The sequence below is a fragment of the Hypanus sabinus genome, chromosome 10, assembly GCF_030144855.1.
Source record: "Hypanus sabinus isolate sHypSab1 chromosome 10, sHypSab1.hap1, whole genome shotgun sequence".
NCBI lineage: Eukaryota > Metazoa > Chordata > Chondrichthyes > Myliobatiformes > Dasyatidae > Hypanus > Hypanus sabinus.
Window position 1 is genome coordinate 77246880 of NC_082715.1, and position 23454 is coordinate 77270333.

At 40.9% G+C, this 23454-nt stretch overlaps 1 protein-coding gene across 2 annotated transcripts in view; it reads right to left on the reverse strand.

Annotated features, from left to right (window-relative positions):
• The window catches only part of disc1 (DISC1 scaffold protein), a 97629-nt gene that overhangs the window by 18051 nt on the left and 56124 nt on the right, over positions 1–23454 (reverse strand). For both annotated transcript variants that reach the window (XM_059982132.1, XM_059982133.1), the window contains exons 10-11: positions 2886–2946; positions 1948–2206 (exon numbers count right to left, since the gene is read on the reverse strand). In XM_059982132.1, coding sequence (XP_059838115.1) covers positions 1948–2206; positions 2886–2946 — 320 coding nt within the window. The remainder of the gene's footprint in view (positions 1–1947; positions 2207–2885; positions 2947–23454) is intronic.

Consider the following 23454-nt stretch of genomic DNA (forward strand, 5'->3'; position numbering starts at 1 on the left):
CAAATCTATCCATACTATCCTTTGGCCTTAACAGTCACATACTATCAGAAACTGATTGCAATGTTTCAATGGTAAACCCAAATGTCTTCCTCAGGCACAAGCTAGTCAAATGACAAGTCTCCGAGACACATCTCCTTATATACCCACTCAAGCGAACAGGGCATGAGCCAGAGGATATATAAGGAGGTGTGACTAAGAGACTTGTCATTTGACTAACTTGTGCTTGAGGAAGACGGTTGGGTTTACCATTGAAATGCTGCAATCAGTATCTGTAAGTATGTAACTGTTAAGGCCAAATGATAGCATGAAAGAACAAGCTTTGTATTAAAAAAAACCCTAGGTTACTACGTTTTTGTCCTCTCAATTTGATTTGTGGTGCTATTTTCAAGAATTTGTTTCCTGAAGCTCCTAAACAAGAATTAAATACTCACGAATACATTTCCTTTTCATCTATTATGTACTTTCAACTCCCAAGTCTGTTAAAGCAAGGTTAGGGAACAGATTTCTGGTAAATTTCCTGCTCTGCATGTCACCTTGGCCAAACAGAGAAGCACTTTTAGTAATAGACTAAGACAACTGCACTGCTCCAAAGAGTGCTTTATGAGGTCATTCTCACCCTTGGCCATTAGGCTCTATAATCAGTCAACCAATAACCGGGGAAGTGATGATTCCACCCCCCCCCCCCCACCCCATTTACTGTTTGAGATAACTTACTTTTTATTCTTTCTTACTTCTCTTCTAATATTTATATATCTGTCTACTTGTAATGCTAGTGGACACTGTAATTTCCTTTGGAATCAATAAAGTATCTATTTATTCCATTTCCCCTTTTATTACCCTTTAATCTATTCTCTCTACATTGGCCATCAACTTCCCTTTAACTCTCTTTGCCACATCAGGACTTGAGGGTAACACAGTAAACAATTAACCGACCTGCATTTCAATATTTTGTTTTTATTCTTTGGGGTGAATACATCTTCAAATATTTAGTGGTGAAGTATGTGGATATGCATCTTTCTGAAGGTCAGTAACTGATTTAAAGTTTCCAATGATATTTCTTACTTCCTTAACTTTTCATCAAGTGCTTCCAACATATGGGTAGAGATGCATTTAATTTAAGGTAAGCAAATTTGAAACATTCTAATCAGATTGGTGCTTGAAAAGTTGGTTTTGATATAAGGTAATAATCAAAACTACACATATTATTCCTGTAAAAGACAATTCAATTAAGATTATTCTGAAAATAACTATAAATTTCTTCTTTTAAATAATTTTGCTTCAAAATAAAAAAAAAGCAAAATATGAGCACAAATTTCACTACTGGAATTCACACAAAACATTATCCTTCTCCTTTCGCATTTACACCAACACAATACCATCAGTCGATTCCCTTGTTTTAAAGGCCATTGAAAACCATGTTTTTACCCAAGAAAATATATTAATCTGATATGTGATTATATTTCTCCTTGGCCTGAATATATAACTAATGAACAAAAACACACATTAAAAGTTCAATCATTTTTGGCCTTTTCTTTGAAGTTATGCAACAAGTCGAAGTGTTCTTTATGCACATGTAACAAACAGTAAGCATGTAAGTAATAAATTTGAAATTAAAATAGAATGTGTGCTCATAATCTATACATTATGCTATTTTAAAACTAGATTTAAACATTCTACAAAGCAAGAAAAGCATTGGGAATTTGAAACAAATTTCTTTTGTGGAAACTATCGACAAGTGTTTAATGAAACAATCATACGTCAGTAATTAGTCATCATACCCAGAAATACAAGGGAACTGTTAAAAACTAATTTCCAAGCAAGGTTAGGGAACAGATTTCTGGTAAATTTTCTGCTCTTAAACTGATCATTTGTTACTGAATGTAACAGGAGCACCATATTGCCAACTGTCAACAAAATATCAAATAGAATAAAGAAAACACTAGTTACCTCACTTGAATCAGTTTCTTTTTGTTCTGGAACAAAGAACTGTATTGTACGCCAATCTTGTTTACTTGGAAAGAAATAATCTCCTGTATCTTTAATATCTGAACATGAATCTTCAATGACTTCATCGTTTTCTCCTGCTTTGTACTCTTCTCCCTCACATGCACCATAACTGGACTCTTTCAGGTGCAAACCGCTGATAAAGAGCTGACAGGTCTCTAAGTCTGCTTCCCACACTTTCTCAAATAAATGGGTTCTACAACTGAAACAAAAACCAAGTTAGAGGTTGAAAAAAAAAGTCTTCTATTATTGTTTAAGTAAATTATTCAGTTTTCTCTCATCAAAATTGTACATTACATACTTTAGAAACTGCAAATGATCTACTTATTGTTCAAAATAATCAAGTTAAATGAATTATTTCTGATTATTTAATCAGTTAAATCAGCTAAAACAATCATTTCTTAAAAAATACATAAATGTTAAAAATTAAGTAGGCTGTAGTATTCAAAAACATAAGCTTGTACTACTGCAGAAGATTTTAACAACTATTTAATATTAACAATAATCTTTTTTATGCTATCTTATCACTTATATGCTCTGCAAAAAGGAATGTTTCCCCATTCATCACACTAGATGGAAATAACTGATTAATCTATACTAGCTATTTGTTTTAAAAACCAAGCATGTGTTGTGCTTTTTCTCATTTTAAAATCTGTTAAAATATCTTTTGAATATTCCTGAATGTCAAAAGCATTTTAAATTTCTGTTGTTTCACAATTCAACTTCATTCAGCTGTCAATTGCAATTGTTTATGCATAAAAATAGTTAAATTTAGATTTTTACAGTGAATATGGAATAAATGTAGATGGCAGAAATAAAAATATGTTTAAATTTAAACTTCAGTCTGAAAATGTATTCAAATATCTGATATAAAGCCTTACCTATGAAGTTTGTCCTCCAAGACTTCCATATATTTAATAATGTTTTCTCTCTGGTCATTCTCTGCAATTGAATACAAAGTATGTATATAATATACTGTTGCCTCCCTGGTGCCAGGGTCCACAATATCTCGGATTGAGTTCTCAGTATTCTTAAGAGGGAGGGTGAGCAGCTGGATGTCGTGGTCCATGTAGGGACCAATGACATGGGTAGGAAGAGTTAGGAGGTCCTGAAAGGTGAGATTAGGGAGCTAGGTGCCAAGTTAAAGGACAGGACCTCCAGGATAGCAATCTCAGGATTGCTACCAGTGCCACGTGCAGATGGGTTTAGAAATAGTAAGATAGTGCAGGTCAACACGTGGCTGAAGACATGGTGCAGGAGGGAGAGCTTCAGATTTATAGATAATTGGGCCGTTTTCCAGGGAAGGTGAGACCCGTTTTGGCGGGACGGTCTACATCTGAACTGGAGGACAAATATTCTTGCAGGTAGGTTTGCTAGAGAGGCTCCAGTGGATTTCAATTAGATATGGGGGGGGGGGGGGGGGGGGGAGGGGAACCAGAGTGCAGGAACAGATGTATGGGAGAAGGAAGAAAAAGAAAACAGTAAAGTTCTTTGTACTGTTAGAGATAAACAGAGAGGAAGAGGTGGAGAATTTTTTTTAATGTATTTATTTTAATGCTAGGAGCATTGTAAGAAAAGTGGATGAGCTTAGAGCATGGATTGATACCTGGAAATATGATGTTGTAACTATTGCATTGCTTGTCAGAGAAGATATTACAGCGGTGCTCTGGCAGGATAGATTAGAGGGCTCATCTAGGGAGACTATTTGGGTGGAATTGAGGAATGGGAAAGGTGTAGTAACATTTGTAGAGGTGTATTATAGACCACCTAATGGGGAGTGAAAATTGGAGGAGCAAACTTGCAAGGAGATAGCAGAAATGTGTAGTAAGCACAGGGTTGTGATTGTGGGAGATTTTAATTTTCCACACATAGACTGGGAAGCCCATACTGTAAAAGGGATGGATGGTTTGGAGTTTGTAAAATGTGTGCAGGATAGCTTTTTGCAGCAATACATAGAGGTACCAATTAGAGAAGGGGCAGTGTTGGATCTTCTGTTAGGGAATGAAACAGGTCAGGTGATGGAAGTATGTGTTGGGGAGCACTTCGAATCCAGTGATCACAATGCCATTAATTTCAATCTAATTATGGAGGAGGATAGGACTGGACCCAGGGTTGAGATTTTTGATTGGAGAAAGGCTAACTTTAAGGCGATGCGAAAGGATTTAGAAGGAATAGATTGGGACAATTTGTTTTATGGGAAGGATGTAATAGAGAAATGGAGGTCATTTATAGGTGAAATTTTGAGGGTACAGAATCTTTATGTTTCTGTTAGATTGAAAGAAAATGTTAAAAGTTTGAGAAAGCCATGGTTTTCAAGGGATATTGGAAACTTGATTAGGAAAAAGAGAGATATCTACAGTAAGTATAGGCAGCATGGAATAAATTAGGTGCTCAAGGAATATAAAGAATGTAAGAAGAATCTTAAGAAAGAAATTAGAAAAGCTAAAAGAAGATACGAGATTGCTTTGGCAAGTAAGGTGAAAATAAATCCAAAGGGTTTCTACAGTTATATTAATAGCAAAAGGATAGTGAGGGATAAAATTGGTCCCTTAGAGAATCAGAGTGGCCAGCTATGTGTGGAGCCAAAAGAGATGAGGGAGATTTTGAACAATTTCTTTTCTTTGGTATTCACTAAGGAGAAGGAAATTGAATTGTGTAAGGTAAGGGAAACAAGTAGGGAAGTTATGGAAATTATGACAATCAAAGAGGAGGAAGTACTGACGCTTTTAAGGAATATAAAAGTGGATAAATCTCTAGGTCCTGACAGAATATTCCCTAGGACCTTAAGGGAGGTTAGTGTAGAAATAGCAGGGGCTATGACAGAAATATTTCAAATGTCATTAGAAATCAGGATGGTGCCAGAGGATTGGCGTATTGCTCATGTGGTTCTATTGTTTAAAAAGGGTTCTAAGAGTAAATCTAGCAATTATAGACCTGTCAGTTTGATGTCAGTGGTGGGTAAATTACTGGAAAGTATTCTTAGAGATAGTATATATAATTATCTGGATAGACAGGGTCTGATTAGGAACAGTCAACATGGATTTGTGCGTGGAAGGTCATGTTTGACAAATCTTATTGAATTTTTTGAAGAGGTTACCAGGAAAGTTGACGAGGGTAAAGCAGTGGATGTTGTCTATATGGACTTCAGTAAGGCCTCTGACGAGGTTCCGCACGGAAAGTTAGTTAGGAAGGTTCAACTGTTAGGTATTAATATTGAAATAGTAAAATGAATTCAACAGTGGCTGGATGGGAGATGCCAGACAGTAGTGGCGGATAACTGTCAGGCTGGAGGCCAGTGACTAGTGGTGTGCCTCAGGGATCTGTACTGAGTCCAAAGTTGTTTGTCATATACTTTAATGATCTGGAAAATGGGGTGGTAAATTGGATTAGTAAGTATGCAGATGATACTAAGGTAGGAGGCGTTGTGGATAATGAAGTAGGTTTTCAAATTTTGCAGAGAGATTTAGGCCAGTTAGAAGAGTGGGCTAAGCGATGGCAGATGCAGTTTAATGCTGATAAGTGTGAGGTGCTACATTTTGGTAGGAATAATCCAAATAGGACATACATCGTAAATGGTAGGGCATTGAGGAATGTAGTAGAACAGAGTGATCTAGGAATAATGGTGCATAGTTCCCTGAAGGCAGAATCTCATGTGGATAGGGTGGTGAAGAAAGCTTTTGGTATGTTGGCCTTTATAAATCAGAGCACTGAGTATAGTATAGGAGTTGGGATGTAATGTTAAAATTGTACAAGGCATTGGTAAGGCCGAATTTGGAGTATTGTGTACAGTTCTGGTCGCCAAATTATAGGAAAGATGTCAACAAAATAGAGAGAGTACACAGAAGATTTACTAGAATGTTACCTGGGTTTCAGCACCTAAGTTACAGGGAAAGATTGAACAAGTTAGGTCTTTATTCTTTGGAGCGTAGAAGGTTGAGGGGGGACTTGATAGAGGTATTTAAAATTATGAGGGGGGATAGATGGAGTTGACATGGATAGGTTTTTTCCATTGAGAGTAGGGGAGATTCAAACAAGAGGACATGAGTTGAGACTTAGGGGGCAAAAGTTTAGGGGTAACATGAGGGGGAATTTCTTTACTCAGAGAGTGGTGGTTGTGTGGAATGAGCTTCCAGTAGAAGTGGTAGACGCAGGTTCGATATTGTCATTTAAAGCAAAATTGGATAGGTATACGGACAGGAAAGGAATGGAGGGTTATGGGCTGAGTGCGTGTCAGTGGGATTAGGTGAGAGAAAGTGTTCGGCACGGACTAGAAGGGCCGAGATGGCCTGCTTCTGTGCTGTAATTGTTAAATGGTTATAATATTTATTAGCATTTAATAGATCCTTGGCAAACTACTAATAATACAGTATAGTTTTATTTGTAGACTCAAAGCTAGCAATAATGATTCATAGCAAGAATCACTACAGTTGACTTCTGGGGTGCCAAGGGGGCAACCTGAATAGCAGCAGCACTCTCAATGGATATGATTAAATATTCTCATTTCAGCCTGATAGAGCTAAAAAGTACAACTGCTTCCAAGGTCAGTACAGTCAACAATGATGTCTTAATGCATTTAAATGAACTATCACTGCTTAAAACGGACGGAAACAACACTGATTGTGGATAAAAGGGTCCATGTAGGATCCCACGTAGGAAAAGTGGTTGCAGGTTGGGGATACAAGTGTGTTTAAGGAAACCCGGCTTTAAACTCCCAATACTGATTATCTTGCTGGCAAATGTGCAGTCTCTGGTGAATAAAATTGACGATCTCAGAGCTAAAGTGCTAAATCAGAGTGACATTATGGCCGCATGCATCCTTTGTTTCACAGAATCCTGGTTAACCCCTTCCATACCGGATGCAGCAATTCTGATTGATGGGTTTACTATACACCGTCAGGACAGATCTGTAGGGTTTCTCAGAAGCAGAGGTGGAGGAGTATGCCTCATGATCAACCCTTCTTGGTGCACAAATATACCAGTGCTGTCCCAATTTTGCTCACCAGACCTGGAATATCTAGCAGTTAAGTGCTATCCTTTTACCTACCACGAGAGTTCTCTGGGGTAATTTTGGTAGTAATATACATTCCACCTCAGCCCAATGTCAATCTGGCTTTAGATGATCTGAGCAAGGGATCAACACACACAAAACAGTGCACCCTAACACCTTCATAATTGTTTTGGGATATTTTAGCAAGGGCAGTCTGAAAAAAAAATCATTAAGCAATTACCATCAACAGATCACTTGCAATACTAGAGGTAACAATACACTGGACCTTTGCTGCATCACCATCAAGAAAAGAATGCCTACTGTGCTATTCCATGCCCTCACTTCTGGAAGACTGATCATCTGGCTGCACTTCTACTCCCTGAGTATAGGCAGAGACCGAAGACTGCAGCACCAGTAGTGAGGTCCAAGAAGGAATGGACAAGTGAAGCACAGGATCACCTACAGGACTGCTTTGAATCAGTGGACTGGACTGTATTCAGGGATTCATCTTCAAACCTGGATGAGCATGCTGCAGTTGTTTCTGACTTCATTAAAACCCGTGTGGATGAGTGTGTGCCTACAAAGGCTTATTGTACATTCCCAAACCAAAAGCCGTGGATGAACCAGGAAGTACGTCACCCACAGTCAATCTTGGTCTCAGTTGGAGGTTGCATGTTCTCCCCATGACCGTGTAAGATTTCTTCCAGGTACTGCGGTTTCATCCAACATCGGAGAAACATACCGATGGGTAGGCTCATTGGTTATTGAAATTTGCCTCCAATGGGATATTTAAAATCTGGGGGGGGGGGGGGCGGGACAGTATTTAATGGGAACATAGAGAGAATACAATGAGTTAGTGTAAAATTCATGAAAAATGAATGCTAAAGTGTGCTAAAGGGTTTGACTCCAAAAGGATTAAAAGGGATGCAAGTAAAAGCTGGGAACTGACAGTCATTCAGCAAAGCGATATGCATTTGCTCTCCAAGGACTCTCAACAAAATGACAGTTCAAAAGATGGTTCACAACCACCTTCACAAGAACAATTACGGATGGACAAAAAAAGGTCTTACCAGTGATGCCTGCATCCCAAAAAATGAAGAAATTATATTGTAATCCATGCTATCTTTGAAGACTTCAATAAATCCATGCTAGCTATTCAGAAAAGACCCAAAAATATTGTAAATATGCACAGCATAATGTAGAGCATAATTTTGCAGCAGGAAGTGGAGTTGATTCAAGAAAAATTGTTAGTACCTAGCTAGAGAAAAATAGTCTACATTGACAATAAAACCAATTTCCTCTACTTAAATGGGAAAAATATTTCCAGTGACACGATAGCTAGACAACTTGACCAAGCAACTTCAATGGAAGGCAGAAATAGTGGATCACTTATTGATTCTAATTTCACTGGAATTTCTCCGAGATTTATTTGCAATTGTTACGAATGAGGAGCAACTCTGAAGGGCAGAAGGGTACAGAATCGCCAATGCCCCCCCTTGGAGAATCGCAAATCGCTACTATTCTGATGCTGTTATCAAAGGAAATGAGAGAGATAAACAGCTCATACAAATTTATGAGAGAGGGGCACAGCACAGGTTGGAATGTCTCCCATTGACAAAGAGAGAGATTACTGCTATTGTCTCTTGGAGAAGGAATTGTGTATTGAGTACTGTTCTATTCATTGAAACCCCTCAGGGGGCAACCAGAGTGGTCTGGTTGAGGGATTGCATCATCCCAACCTGACTGACATCTGAGACCCCGTGAGTGGGGATAAAAGTAGGGTCTGGGTAACACCCCTCAGACGCACCAGGAGGAACGCTAGTGAGTATCAGAAACCCACGAGACAGGGTAGGACATCGAAGACCGAATGAAGGGTCGGTAAATTTTAACTCTCGTGTTTTATAGCGAGGCCGGTGGGGGGCTTGTGTGTGTGTCCACCCTTGCCTGGGTGACGAGTCCACCACGGAAGAAGGGTCCAGCTAAAGGACGGAGGGGTCATACTTGAATGGCCACAGCAATAACACATCGATGGATCAAGATCGTAAAGGAAAGTCGGCAAGTCAATAGTTGTTACTGTTCGCTCTCTCTCTCTCTCTCCAACAATTGTAACACAGCGACCAACAACTACCGCAGCCTGCATGAAATGAACTGAACTTTATATTTCCATCTGCCAATTCATTATCCCCTAGACGATAGAGCTTGTTTCATTAGTGATTATTATTATACCCGCACTTTTAGGTTTAGTATTGCTAACGTGTATTCTCTGCATATTCACATGGATATTATTTTGTATATGTTTGCTAATAAATATTGTTGAAAATAGTATCACCAGACTCCAACAGACACTTCTATCTTTGCTGGTAAGATACCCAGTTACGGGGTTCGTAACACAATTGAGATTTTAACTCCTGGTGAGACATTCAGATGCAAAGGAGATCATGGTTACTTAAGAGGTTAGATGGACCAGCAGGAATATCTGCTGGTCCATCTAACTTCTTACATAACTGTGAATATATCCAGCAATTCCAGCTTGGATACTGCACCACACTGCAGCATCTCTGATGCCTCTCTCCTGAGCAGCTGTAAATTGCGACACTGCAGCTTGAGGCCTATTCCTCGCTACAACCAAGGCCACATAGCTCATTCGCTGTCTGCCAATAAATCAATGAATTGAACTTGCATCTTTCTACATTAACAATGTTCAACAGGACCTTGTGAATACAAGTGACTAAGATAATCATTCACCGTTAGACTGCACCACTCCTTCATGCACTGACACCTCTCAGACACAAGCAACACCAAACCCAGCTCCTTCAGTTTCACCGCTAATGAGCAACTCGCTGATGGGGTAGACCAGCAGCTCTTAATGTCCAACAGAGTCTTGCAATTGTGAATAAATACATTTAAAAAGGCCAATAATGCCTTTAGTTGTGCCCATAGAAGCTGTTGCAATCAAATAAGCCACCATCTTACAGGATGGTAGATGCATGCAGTGCTGAGGAGGGTTTTACCCGTGATAAAATGGGTTTTCATCCACTACTTTTTGGAGGATTTTCTGTTCAAGGGCATTGGTGTCTCGATATCAGGCTGTGGTGCAGCCAGTCAATAAACTATCCACTACACATCTATAGAAGTTGTCAAAATTTTAGATGTCATGCCGAATCACTCCTAAAAATGTGGAGGCACTGCCATGCTTTCTTTGTAATTGTATTTACGTGCTGGGCCCAAGATAGGTCCTCCAAAATGATAACACCAAGAAATTTAAAGTTGCTGATACTCTTCACTTCTGATGAGAACTGGCTCATGGACTGCTAGATTCCTTCTCTTAAGTTAATAATTGGCACTTCACTCTGCCCTGACCCACCTGAACAGCCCCAACTCTTACATCAGAATGATGTTCATTGACTTCAGTTTGGCATTCAATACTGTGACCCCGTCCAAGCTGATCACCAAACTTCACCAGCTTGGTATCAGCTCATCCTTCTGCAATTGGACCTTGGACTTTCTGACTAACAGACCCCAATCTGTTAAGTTAGACAACCTCTCCTCCTCCACTCTCACCCTGAACACTGGCTTGCCTCAAAGCTGTGTGCTGAGCCCTCTTCTGTACTCCCTTTTCACCTATGACTGTGTTCCTGTACATGGTTCTAACTCCATAATCAAGTTCGCAGACGACACCACGGTGGTTGGCCTGATCAGAGGGGATGATGAGACGGCCTACAGGGATGAGGTCCAGCATCTGGCCATGTGGTGTGCCGACAACAATCTAGCCCTCAACACCCAGAAGACCGAGGAGATCATTATGGACTTCAGGCATGCTAGGAGTCACATTCACGCCCCCATCTACATCAATGGCGCTGTAGTGGGAGTATGTATCAAGCTTCAAATTCCTTGGTATCAACATTTCCGAGGAACTCAGCTGGTCCCTGAACTCCTGATCAAAAAGACGCAACAGCACCTTTATTTCCTGCAGGGCATCAAGAAAGCTCACCTCTGTCCCATAATACTGACAGATTTTTACTGCTGAAAAATTGAGAGCATACTCACCAGTGTGGTATGGCAACTGTCCCGTATTGGACCGCAAAACACTCCAGCGTGTGGTGATAACTATCCAGCGGATTATCAGCACCCAATTGCCCACCATTGAGAACATCAATCATAAACGCTGCCTGGGCAGGGCGAAAAGCATTATCAAGGATGCATCTCACCCTAACCATGGACTTTTTACTCTCCTCCCATCCAGTAGGTTCTACAGGAGCCTCTGCTCCCACACCAGCAGATACAGGAAGAGCTTCTTCCCTGAGCTGTGACCCTGCTGAACTTCACATCACAGCGTTAAGCAGTACTGCACCCATACTGTACTGTCTCAGTACTTTTATATTTGTGTGCTGTAGCACTTTCTTTTTATTCACAGTTATTTTGTAAATAACACTATTCGTTGCATTTCTGGTTAGATGCTAACTGTATTTCATTTGGCTTTGTATCTGTACTCCGCACAATGACAATAAAGTTGAATCTAATCTAATCTTTATCTTGCTGATATTGAGTAAGAGATTGTTGTTGTGCACCACTCAGTCAGATTTTCAATCTCCCTCCTTTACGCTGACTCGCCAGACCTGGAACACCTTGCAATTAAGTGCTGCAGGAAATTTTTGTGATAATTTTGGTAGCGGTGTACTTTCTACCTCAGGCCAATGTCCAAGAGGCTCTAGATGATTTGAGCAATGGGATTAACATGCACGAAACAGCACACCCATACGCCTTCACCATCATTTTGGGGATTTTAATTAGGCCAGCTTAAAAAAGTCACCAAATAATTACCATCAACAAATCACTTGTTGTATTAGAGGACACATCACACTGGACCACTGTTAAACCATCATCAAGAATGCCTACCATCCTATTCCATGCCCACACTTTGGAAAGTCTGATCACCTGGATGTACTTCTACTCCCCGAGTATAGGGGCAGAGACTGAAGACCAGTAGTGAGGACCAAGAAGGCAAGGACAAGCGAAACACAGGACTGCTTTGAATTGGTGGAGTGGACTATATTTAGGGATTCACCTTTGAATCTGGATAAGCATGCAACTGTTGTTACTGACTTCATTACTCTGCACAGCACCATCCAGAGACAGAGAAGCAGCTTCAGCAGCAGGTTGCTGTCAATGCAATGCTCCTCAGGCAGGATGAAGAGATCATTACTCCCCAACGCCATTCGGCTCTACAATTCAACCACCAGGGGCAAGACATGTTAAAGTGCTGGGATTAGGACTGAGCTTAAGTTACCACTCAATGCACTTTAGTAAACTATTTAAGAACTTTTTAAAAGCTATTTATTAATGCTTTTTGGGAGGGTGATTTTAGATGCATATCATATTTATACTGAGTTAAATACTGTATGTAATTAGTTTTGCTACAATAAGTGTATGGGACACTGGAAAAATGTTGAATTTCCCCTTGGGGATGAATAAAGTATCTATCTATCTATCTATCTGTTGAGGACTAGATTGGTGGTATTTAGTCTGGAGACTCAAGTCTGTACAGGAAAACCAGGTATGACTTGCGGAGGTTTATTTCAAGAGTGAAGAAAAAATTCTGAGTAAGTTGGAGGCGACATCAGGTGCACGTCAACTCTGGCAGTGTTTACTTCCTACAAAGTGAAACCCAGTAGTGCGAATGGCAGTAATGCTTCACTACCAGTTGAGCTCAATACTTTCTATGTCTGCTTTGAAAGAGAGAATATAACTACAGCTGTGAAGATCCCTGCTGCACTCGGTGACTCTGAAATCTCTGTCCCGGAGGCAAATGTCAGGCTGTCTTTGAGGAGGGAGAACCCTCATTAGGCAGCAGGTCCTGACTAAATACCTGGTAAGGCTCTGCAAACATGTGGCAACCAACTGGCGGGAGAATTCAAGGACATTTTCAACCTCTCGCTGCAACGATTAGAAGCTCCCACTTGCTTCAAAAAGGCAACAATTATACCACTGTCCAAGAAGAATAGTGTGAGCTCCCTTAATGGCTTTCACCCAGTAGCACTCACATCTATGGTGATGAAATGCTTTGAGGTTGGTCATGGCTAGAATGAACTCCTGCCTCAGCAAGGATGAACCCATTGCAATATGCCTATCACCACAATAGGTCTACAGCAGATGCAATTTCAATGGCTCGTCACATGGCCTTAGATCACCTGAACAATACAAACACCTATATCAGGATGCTGTTCATTGACTAATAGCTTAGCATTTAACACCATCATTCCCACAATCCTGATTAATAAGCTATAGAACCTGTGCCTCTGTACCTCCCTCTGCAATTGGATCTTCAACTTCCTAACCCGAAAACCACAATCTGTGTGGATTGGTGATAATATCTCCTGCTTGCTGATGAACACCACTGGTGCATCTCAGGTGTATGTGCTTCGGCCACTGTTCTACTCCCTCTGTACCCATGACTGTGTGTCTAGGTATTGAGCTCATATACCATATTTTGTAGAATCTCAGATGGAGATAAGAGGGCATACAGGAGTGAGATATACCAGCTAGTTGAGTGGTGTCACAGCAACAATCCTGCACTCAATGTCAGTAAGACAAAAGAGTTGATTGTGGACACAGGAAGGGTGAGATGAGGGAACACAAAGCAATCCTCATGAAGGGATCAGAAGTGGAGAAAGTGAGCAATTCCTTGTTCCTGGGTGTAAAGGTCTCTGAGGATCTAGCTTGGTCCCAACATATCAATGCAGCTATAAAGAAGGCAAAACAACAGCTATATTTCATCAGGAGTTCTATTTCTACAGATATACTGTACCATGGAAAGCATTCTGATAGGCCGTTATCACTGTCTGTTCTTGGAGTGGGGGATGCTGCATAGGAACATAGAAAATAGGTGCAGGAGTAGGCCATTCGGCCCTTCGAGCCTACACTGCCATTCAGTATGATCATGCCTGATCATCCAACTCAGAACCCTATACCTGCTTTCTCTCCATACCCCCTGATCCCTTTAGCCACAAGGGCCATATCTAACTTCCTCTTAAATATAGCCAATGAACCAGCCTCAACTGTTTCCTGTGGCAGAGAATTCCACAGATTCACCACTCACTGTGTGAAGAAGTTTTTCCTCATCTTGGTCCTAAAAGGCTTCCCCATTATTCTTAAACCGTGACCCCCTCGTTCTGGACTTCCCCAACATCGGAAACAATCTTCCTGCATCTAGCCTGTCCAATCCCTTTAAAATTTTATATGTTTCAATAAGATCCCCCCTCAATCTTCTAAATTCCAGTGAGTATAAGCCTAGTCGATCCAGTCTTTCTTCATATGAAAGTCCTGCCATCCCAGGAATCAATCTGGTGAACTTTCTCTGTACTCCCTCTATGGCAAGAATGTCTTTCCTCAGATTAGGGGACCAAAACTGCACACAATATTCTAGGTGCGGTCTCACCAAGGCCTTGTACAACTGCAGTAGAACCTCCCTGCTCCTGTACTCAAATCCTTTTGCTATGAATGCCTTTTTCACCGCCTGCTGTACCTGCAAGCCCACCTTCAATGACTGGTGTACAATGACACCCAGGTCTCGTTGCATCTCCCCTTTTCCTAATCAGCCACCGTTCAGACAATAATCTGTTTTCCTGTTCTTGCAACCAAAGTGGAAAACCTCACATTTATCCACATTAAATTGCATCTGCCTTGAATTTGCCCACTCACCAAACCTATCCAAGTCACCCTGCATCCTCTTAGCATCCTCCTCACAGCTAACACTGCCGCCCAGCTTCGTGTCATCCGCAAACTTGGAGATGCTGCATTTAATTTCCTCGTCTAAATCATTAATATATATTGTAAACAACTGGGGTCCCAGAACTGAGCCTTGCGGTACCCCACTAGTCACTGCCTGCCATTCTGAAAAGGTCCCGTTCACTCCCACTCTTTGCTTCCTGTCTGCCAACCAATTCTCTATCCACCTCAATACCATACCCCCAATACCATGTGCTACTGCACAAGACCAAAAGAAGCTGCAGAAAGTTGTAAAATTAGCCAGCCCCATCTTGGGTACTAGACTCTGTAGTATCCAAGACAACTTCATGGAGTGGTACCTCAGAAGGGCGACGCCCACTATTAAGGACCCCCATCACCCAGAGCATACCTCTTCTCTTTGTTGCCATCGGGAAGGAGGTACAGAAGCCTGAAAGCATACACTCAGCGATTAAGGAACAGCTTCTTCCCCTCTGCTAAACAATTCCTAAATGGACGCTGAACCCATGAGCACTACCTCACTTTTAAAAAAACTATTTCTGTTTTGCACTATTTTTAATTTTTATAATACACAAATGCCCACTTACTGTATTTGATTTACTTTTTTTTCTTTCCTATAGCATCATGTATTGAATTGTACTGCATCTGCTAGGTTAATAGATTTCACAACACATGCTATAGTGATAATAAACCTGATTCAGATTCTGATTGATCACCATCTGTGATGACAGCATTGTTGTTAGCAAACCTGAATATCCACTGGAGCTTTGCATAGCCACAAAGTCTTAAGAGTAAAGAGAGTGGAGCAGACAGCCTAAGCATACAGCCTTGTGGTGCACCTGTTCTGATGGAGATTATGGAGGAGATGCTGTTGCCAATCCATACTGACTGGGGTCTACAAATGAGGAAATTGAGGATCCAATTGAACAAGGAGGAATTTAAGCTTATTGATTAGTTGAGGGGATGATGTTATTGAATACTGAGATGATGTTGATAAAAAGCATCCTGAAGTATGCATCATTGCTGTCAAGATGTTCCAGGGTTGAGTAAAGAACCAATGAGATGGCATTTGCTGTGGACCGGTTACTTTGGTAAGCAAACTGGAGAGGATCCAAGTCACTTCTCAGAAAGGAGAAGATATGTTTCATCTCCAACCTCTCAAAACACTTCAATGTGGATGCAAGTGCATCCACTGGGTGATAGTCATTGAGGCAGGTTACCACATTCTTCTTAGGCACTGGTATAAATGAAGTCTGCATGAAGCAGATGGATATCTCAGATTGCTGATGTGAGAGGTTAAAGATCTCAGTGAACACTCCAGCCAGTCGATCAGCACAAGTCTTGTACTTGGCCAGGTTACCCATCGGGCCGGATGCTTTTCTGGGTTCACCCTCTTAAAGGCTGCTGGCACGTCAGGCTCAGAAACTGAAATCACAGGATCATCAGTGACTGTAAAAGTCTGCAAAAGTCCCTCCATGTTATGATGGTCAAAGTGACAAAGAAGGCATTGATCTTATCTGGAAGCAAAGCCCTGTTATCGTCTATGTTGCTTGATTTATCGTTATAATAGGTCATATCATTCAAGCCCTTTTCTGGCAAAAGTAGATTAATGTTGGTAAATAACTTAAGAAATGCAACCACACTCTGTATCAAGTACTTGGTTTTAAGATTTTAAAACAGAAATGGCACAGAATATTGCTCAGTTCCCAAGTTAACTTACTGCTGATATATGCTGACCATTGGCAGCTTTTTCTTGTGAGAAAGTTGAAACGGTGTGTTTTTTGAACACACTAGTAGGAACCAATGAAGCACAAGAAGCCATCAGGGCATGGTTTAATCACAGTTAGTGTTTGAGTTGAAGTGTAATTAGTCTCAAGTTATAAATATAATGTTAATTTGTTCAATTGATGCATCTAATTTTACCAAAGTTTAAAAGAAAGTGTCTGGCATGTAATGGGCATCTGAAATCTGCACATTGAGACAATGTGTGATCCAATAACATCCAGATGTTTAAGTGGCCTCAGACCAAATGTTTGAAATTTTCCCCCCTTTTGCTTTAACTTGCAGCTCTGAGCATAGAAAGCAGCAGTGGGCTTAAGAGCTTTTGGAATGCTATAGGCAGATAGTCTGTTGATAAATTTGTGCAAGGCAATGAACTTTCAGAGTACTGCACTGTTGTTTTTAATGCCATATTAAAAGGGAATAAATCCATAGATACTGTGCCAAAACAAATTTATCACTGTCCTTGTATCATCTCATGGATTTATTTGTTTCCAACTACTATACCTCTGCATGAAAATGGAAAAGTCAGAGTCTTCTATCTCAGCACATTTGAAAATCACAAATGTCCTGAGCTGAGAGGCCAGATCAGACAATAAGACATAGGAGCAGAATTAGGCTATTCAGCCCATCAAGACTGCTCCACCATTCCATTATGGCTGATCCCAGACCCCACTCAACCCTATACACTGGCCTTCTCGCCATTTCCTTTCATGCCCTGACCAATCAGGAAAATATCAACTTCTGTTTTAAATATACCCATGGACTTGTCCTATATTGCTGTCTTTGGCAGAGCATTCCACAGATTCACTACTCTTTGGCAAAAAATATTTCTCCTTACCTTTGTTCTAAAAAGTTGGCCCTCAATTTTGAGGCTGTGCCCTCCATTTATGGATACCCACGCCACAGGAAACATCCTCTCCACATCCACCTTATCTTGTCCTTTCAATATTTGGTAGGTTTCAAAGAGATCCCCACGCATTCTTCTAAATTCCAGTGAGTACAGGCTCAAACATGCCAAATGCTTCTCATACGTTATCCCCTTCATTTCCAGAATCACCCTCATGAACCTCTTCTGGACTCTCTCCAATAACAACACATCCTTTCTGAGATATAGGCCCCAAAATTGTTGCGAATACTCCAAGTGCAGCCTGACTAGTGTCTTTTCAAGCCTCAGCATTATCTCCTTGCTTTTATATTCTGTTCCCCTTGAAATATATGCCAACATTGCATTTGCCTTCTTTACCACAGCCTCAACCTGTAAATTAACCTACTGAGTCTCGCACGAGGATTCCCAAGTCCCTTTGCATCTCAGATGTTGGAATTTTCTCCGCATTTAAATAGTCTGCACTATTGTTCCTTTTAGCAAAATGCAGTATTCTACATTTCCCAACGCTGTATTCCATCAGCCATTTTTTTGCTGAGTCTTCTAATTTGTCTAAGTCCTGTTGCAATAGCATTGCTTCCACAACACTATTTGCCCCGCCACCTATCTTCGTATCATCCACAAACTTTGCCACAAAGCTATCAATTCCATTATCTAAATCACTGACAAACAATGTGAGAAGCAGTGGGCCCAATACTGACCCCTGAGGAGCACCACTAGTCACTGGCAACCAACCGAAAAGGCCCCTTTTCTTCCCACTCGCTGCCTCCTACCTGCCAACCATTCCTCTATCCACGTCAGTATCTTTCCTGTAATGCCAAAGGATTTTATCTTGTTAAGCAGCTTCATGTGCACACCTTATCAAATACCTTCTGAAAATACTAGTTAATGAAATCCACTGCTTCTTCTTTGTCCATCCTGCATGTTACTTCCTCTAAGAACTCTAACAGGTTGTCACGCAAGATTTCCCTTTACATAAACCATGCTGACTTCGACTTATTTTATCATTAGTCTCCAAGTACCTCAAAACCCAACACTTTCCTAGCCACTGAGGTTTGGCTAACTGGCCTATAATTTCCTTTTTTTTTTGCCTTCTTCCCTTCTTAAAGAGTGAAGTGACATTTGCAATTTTCCAATCCTCTGGAACCACGCTAGAATCAAGTGATTCTTGAAAGATCATGACCAATGCATCCGTTATCTCTTTTCACAAACGCTTTCAGAACCCTGGGATGCAGTCCATCTGGTCCAGGTAACTTACTCACCTTAAGACTTCGAGCTTGCCTAGCACATTTTCCTTTGGGACAGCAATGGTAATCACTCCTGCTTCTAGACCTCTGGTACACTGCTTATGTCTTCCACAATGAAGACTGAAAGTACTCAATATGTTCATCTGCATCTCTCTGTCCCCCATTTCTACCTCACCAGCATAATTTTCCAGTGGTCCAATATCAACTCTCACCTCCCTTTTACTCCTTAGATAACTGGAAAAACTTTTAGTATCCTGCTTTATATTATTGGCTAGTTTGCCCTCATATTTCATCTTTTCCCTTATAGCATTCCTAGTTGCCTTTTGTTGGATTTTAAAATCTTCCCTATTATCCAGCTTCCCTCTCACTTTTGCTACCTTATATACACTTTCCTTGGCTTTTATGCAGTCCTTTAACTTCCCTTGTCAGCCATGGATGCCTACCCCTGCCATTTGAGAATAACTTCTGAGGGACATATCTATCCTGCACCTTGTGAACTACTCCTAGAAACTTCAGACATCTCTGCTCTGCCATCATTCCCACCAGTATCCTCCTCCATCCACCTGGGCAAGCTCCTCTTTCATGCCTCTGTAATTCCCTTTATTCCATTGTGATACTGATACATGTGACCTATGCTTCTCTCTCTCAAATTGCAGAATGAATTCAATCATATTATGATCACTGCCTCCTAAGGGTTCCTTTACATTAAGCTCCCTAATAAGTTTTGGATTATTACACAACACCCAATCTAAGATAGCCTTTCCCCAAATAGGCTCAAGCACAAGTTGCTCTAAAAAGCCATCTCATAGCCATTCAACAAATTCCCTCTCTTGCGATCCGACACCAACCTGACTTAATTTACATCTGACCCATCAGCTTCAAGACTTCTGGCTTACACATCCATAATCATCAGGAGAGATTTTAAAAGGCCATCAGGGTGTTCTTAGGAAGAGGCCTCAGGATCCGCCACAAAGTTTAGTCACAACTTGCAGCTTAATCCACTTTAAGGAGCAACCATAGTATCCTGCCTGATCAACCTCACTAGTTACCAAATGGGAGCATACACTAGCATTCAGCTAAATTAAACACAGTCAGGCTCAATCTATAGCATAGATTACAGGCAATAAACCCCATTGTTATGAAAGTCACAGTCATCACAAGCAATCATTACAAAAAGGAAACACTGCAAAATTCAATGTAAATCTTGAACCAAAGATCAAGATGAAATGAACAGCATAAACTGTTCAAAATTAGCAAAAAAAACAACTAGATAAATTAGAGAAATGAATCTTGGACAAGCAAGCACAATGGATGGAAACACAATTCTTAGTACTTGATTCCTGGACGAAAGCAGAAATATTAATTTGGACATCTGGGATTCAGACTGAATTTCAAAGCATTAGTTATTGTCATCTATAGGTAAAGATGTCAAAACAAAAATGTTCTTTGCTTTGTAAATTTAAAATTCAGAGCCTGGCCAAATAACTATCCAATCATAAAAACAAATATAATTTAATGTGAAAATAAAACTCTCCTTATACTTGATGGTCTCAGGATTATTTCATAGTATGCACTAGCATCGAGGACAAAGAAGCATCTCACTTTCAGTCACGTTCCATGCAATGCATTTTTCTTTTTTAACATATCCCATTTTTAACTTTCCCGTTGCACAAAGTACTAGGGCAGAAACCAACGAAGTGTTTTGGCCCAAAATGTTGACTGGTCATTTCACTGCATACCATAGATGCTGATTGACTTGTTGAATTCCTCCAGTATTTTGTGGGTTGTTCAAGATTTCCAACATGTGCAGAATCTCTTTTGTCTGAGATCTGATAGAACTAGGAAGAATTGTTAGAGACCATGGGATTGACCAAATGATATTGGAGGTGGAAATTCACTCGTAGATTAGGAAGCACTTGGTAGGAAACAAGGGGTTTTACTGAAGAACTTGTAGGGTCAGAAGTAAACAGTTAGCCATTGCAACAAATCCATTACTACATAGGTTCAGCCTATCCTAAACCTAATAAGCACACCAAACCCTAGAAAATCCATGAACATAAATTAAATCGATATTGCAGTAAATATTGCAGTAGCAGATGTACAATGAGTGACCAGTAATTCAAATTTATGACATTCCAATTTATTAGATTAATAGGCAATTAACATATCAATTAATCCTTTGACTTTTAAAATGATATAAAATTCTATATTGTGGTCTACTATTTCAAGGGGAGAGTTATGCCAATTTTTGCCAAGGTATTGGTTACCTGTCCTGTGCAATCTAACATTCCCCCACCGACTCTCCAGTTTGAGTTCAAAGCAAAGCTGTTAAAGGTCATTGTGAACTTGAATGTTATTGCCAGTGCAATTCTCAAGTGCGTGGCTGCAAGTCTTTACTAAGCATATTGCACAGCTTTATTCTTGAAATAAAGCTCAAAAAGCAATACTGCTCGGCAAGATCCAGAGAAATTAAAAACAAGAACGTCAATTATAAATTGCAGTTTTGTAGGACAGTAAGCAAATGCAATTTAGTGAAGTTAGAGGCAATAGATCAGTGGGACTTCGTGCAAGAATAGTTAGTCCACATTAAAAAGAGGTAACAGAAGCATCTACTATTCCTCAATGGAAACAAGTCATCCTTAATCCTAAAGGACTGTCTAAAAGATTACTTTCATTCTTCCTAACAATTAGTTAGAAGTTTTATGAATCAGCTGGGTGAAGCAATATATATTAAAACTAGGCAGAATGATTATCACCAATAAATTCAAGCAACACACACAAAATGCTGGAGGTACTCAGCAAGCCAGGCAGCATCCAAGGAAAAAAAAGTTGACATTTTGGGCCAAAACCCTTTGGCAGGATTGGGAAAAAATGGCTGAGGAGTACATTTAAAAGGTTGGGGTGTGGAGAGAGAAATGCCAGGTGATAGGTGAAACTTGGAGGGGGAGGGATGAAGCAAAGAGCTCAGAAGTTGATTGGTGAAAGAAACAGAAGGCCATGGAAGAAAGAAAAAATGGGGGAGGAGCACCAGAGGAAGGCGATGGGTGAGCAAGGAGATAACATGAGAGAGGGACAAAGGGATGGGAAATGATGAAGGGGATGGGGGGGGGGGGTGGCATTACTGGAAGTTTATGAAATCAATGTTCACGCCATCAGGTTGAAGGATACCCAAAAAGAATATAAGAAGAAACACTTATTCTCCCTCCCCACTGATCTCCATCCTGGCATTTATCCTTGCAAGCGGATCAAGTGCTACACCTGCCCCTACACCTCCTTCCTCACTACTATTCAGGACCCCAAACAGTCCTTCCAGGTGAGGCGACACTTCACCTTTGAGTCTGTAGGGGTCATATACTGTGTTTAGTGCTCTCAGTGTGGCCTCTTGTATATCGGTGAGACCCGACATAGATTGGGAGACTGCTTCCTGAGCATCTACGCTCCATCTGCCAAAACAAGTGAGATCTTCCAGTGGCCACCCATTTAATTCCACTTCCCGTTTGACCATCCATTGCCTCCTCCACTGGTGAGATGAGGCCACACTTACATTGGAGGAACAACATCTTATGTTCTGTTTGGATACCCTCCAACCTGATAGCATGAACAATTTTTCAAACTTCCAGTAATGCCTCCCCCCCCACCCCCACCTTCACCATTTCCAATCCCCTTGTCCCTCTCTCATGTTATCTCCTTGCTCACCCATTGCCTTCCTCAGGTGCTCCTCCACCGCCCCCCCCCCCCACACACACTTTTTTTCTCTCTCTTCCATGGCCTTCTGTCTCTTTCACCAATCAACTTCCTAGCTCTTTGCTTCATCCCTTCTCTCCAAGTTTCTCCTATCACCTGGCATTTCTCTCTCCCCTCACCTTTCAAATCTACTCCTCAGCCTTTTTTCTCCAGTCCTGCCAAACGGTTTCAGCCTGAAACATCAACAGTACTTTTTCCATTGATGCTGCCTGGCCTGCTGAGATTCTCCAGCATTTTATGTGTGTTGCTCAGATTTCCAGCACCTGCAGATTTTCTCTTGTTTGTGATCATCAATAAATTCACTTCTTTGATATTCTATTAAGCCACATAATGATCAACCAGCTTCACCACCCATATTTCTCCCAGCAGCTGCACTGGATGAATCAATCTGGAGGTCTGGTTAAACAAAGCACAGCAGGCCTGAATTTAGACTAGGCCACAGGCTACATCCTGAAACTCCAGACCCAACCCCAAGCATAGTTGACTCTTTGTAGCTTATCATTATCAAAGAGCTTTAAAAATGTTTTAAATACTTTTAATATTAGGAAAGAATTTTAACATGACAGAGCTCCCAGTGGACGAGGACTGGTCAGAAAATGTGCCCTGCCAGTGAAGTGCCTTTATCAACTGGCCTCCACCAAAATCAGTAACATGGGGGCAAGCCTGCTGCTGGTGAGAAGCTCTCTAGAATATGGCCTGTTTAAAATGGAATGCTAGGATTTGAAGTGTGGCCACATAAGCAATTTTGGTTCTGGCTCAAAGCAGTTTAATTTAATATTCTAGGAAAGGCACTGTGATAGGCATGATGTACATTAATAGTCATTTTGCCTGTGAACTTGGTTGTGCTCAGGGGCTATCCAAGGTTACTTTTAATACCGCAGGAGCAGTTGATGGTCCATCTCTTCTGTGCCCCACTGGCCACTGCTTGGCTTCTGCACACCACTTCTCCTGGCAGATTCATAAGAACCCTGCCATCTAGTGAGCTGAATGGTAATGGAACCTGGGTACGGCTATGTGGACTTTGTATGCCAGTCAACTGTACGCTCACCTTGCTTTAAAACCTG